This window comes from Parasteatoda tepidariorum, chromosome 9 (genome assembly GCF_043381705.1).
Source record: "Parasteatoda tepidariorum isolate YZ-2023 chromosome 9, CAS_Ptep_4.0, whole genome shotgun sequence".
In the NCBI taxonomy this organism is placed as follows: domain Eukaryota; kingdom Metazoa; phylum Arthropoda; class Arachnida; order Araneae; family Theridiidae; genus Parasteatoda; species Parasteatoda tepidariorum.
Genome location: NC_092212.1, coordinates 4,183,140 through 4,184,182, shown reverse-complemented (window position 1 = coordinate 4,184,182; position 1,043 = coordinate 4,183,140). Strand labels below are relative to the sequence as shown.

At 31.4% G+C, this 1,043-nt stretch overlaps 1 protein-coding gene across 1 annotated transcript in view; it reads right to left on the bottom strand.

The window, feature by feature from the left end:
- LOC107436174 (uncharacterized) overlaps positions 1–1,043 on the bottom strand; it is a 72,291-nt gene that overhangs the window by 40,242 nt on the left and 31,006 nt on the right. Inside the window, exon 7 of the mRNA XM_021146764.3 lies at positions 616–739. Within this exon, the coding sequence (XP_021002423.2) occupies positions 616–739 (124 nt within the window). The remainder of the gene's footprint in view (positions 1–615; positions 740–1,043) is intronic.

The following is a 1,043-nucleotide window of genomic DNA, read 5'->3' as shown; positions in this document are numbered from 1 at the left end:
AAAAATTATTGAGGAATTTTTCTTCAAATGTTTGGCGTGTTCTGTTCCTGAAAGATTTACTAATATTCTGGAGATTTTTTTCAAGTTCTTCGGCCTTTTCCTTAGGGAAATTTTGTTTCTTATTTGCTGCTAAAAAATGGCGTCTGATTCTGTTAATGATTTCGATGGAACTAAATGAAAACGTGATAAATTAATGTCTGATATTTACAGGCTCCCGCTAGATAGCGTACTCGAGCGTTGCGATCGCGAATACCTTTATGACTTATGTCAATTTTATGCTGATGACAACTAAATCAATATGAAAATTAATGTGGGAAAATTGGATCCTACCATGTGATTTTCTGGACAATAAAAATGCACCATCAACAACAACCATCAAAAGAGACACCATCCTTAGGTTTTTATAAGTAGTTAGATCATAAAAAAACATTCGAATGCAAGAATTGCAATTTACTTTATCTCTTTCTTAAAATATGTAAATAAAGTCTTCCGGAAAACTTAGAGGGAACAGCAAAAATGAAATTTGTAATGTTACTCTAACATTGATGAAACATTGTTATTACTGAACTGTATCGTTTACTTCAATTTCGAAAACTATTTCATTCAATGACTTACCTTCAGAAAAGTCATAAATAGTTCGTACTGGTGACATTGTTTCAAACGCTGATTTAATGTCAGTGTCCACAGGTCCCGGAGTGAAATCTCTTCTAGCAAGTTTCTTTTCTTGATAATAAACTATCTGCAGAAATGAAAACATTAGAATCAAAAGAGTTGTTCGGAGGAACTGAGCCACTACGGCTCTCATTCTTCAAATTAAATATTTTCAAAATAATTAGTACAGTACAGAACCCGTTATCCGGAAATCAGAAAACCGGAAAACCAAAAAACCGGAACGAAATTCGATAAATTTTCCCGCAATTTTTTTAAAAAAAAATAATTTTTTTCCTCATAGGATTTTAGGATTTTTCTTTCTTTTTTGAAAGATGTTTACCTTACCATCATTTTGGAAATAATCATTATACAATTAATTATTCGTTTTTTCT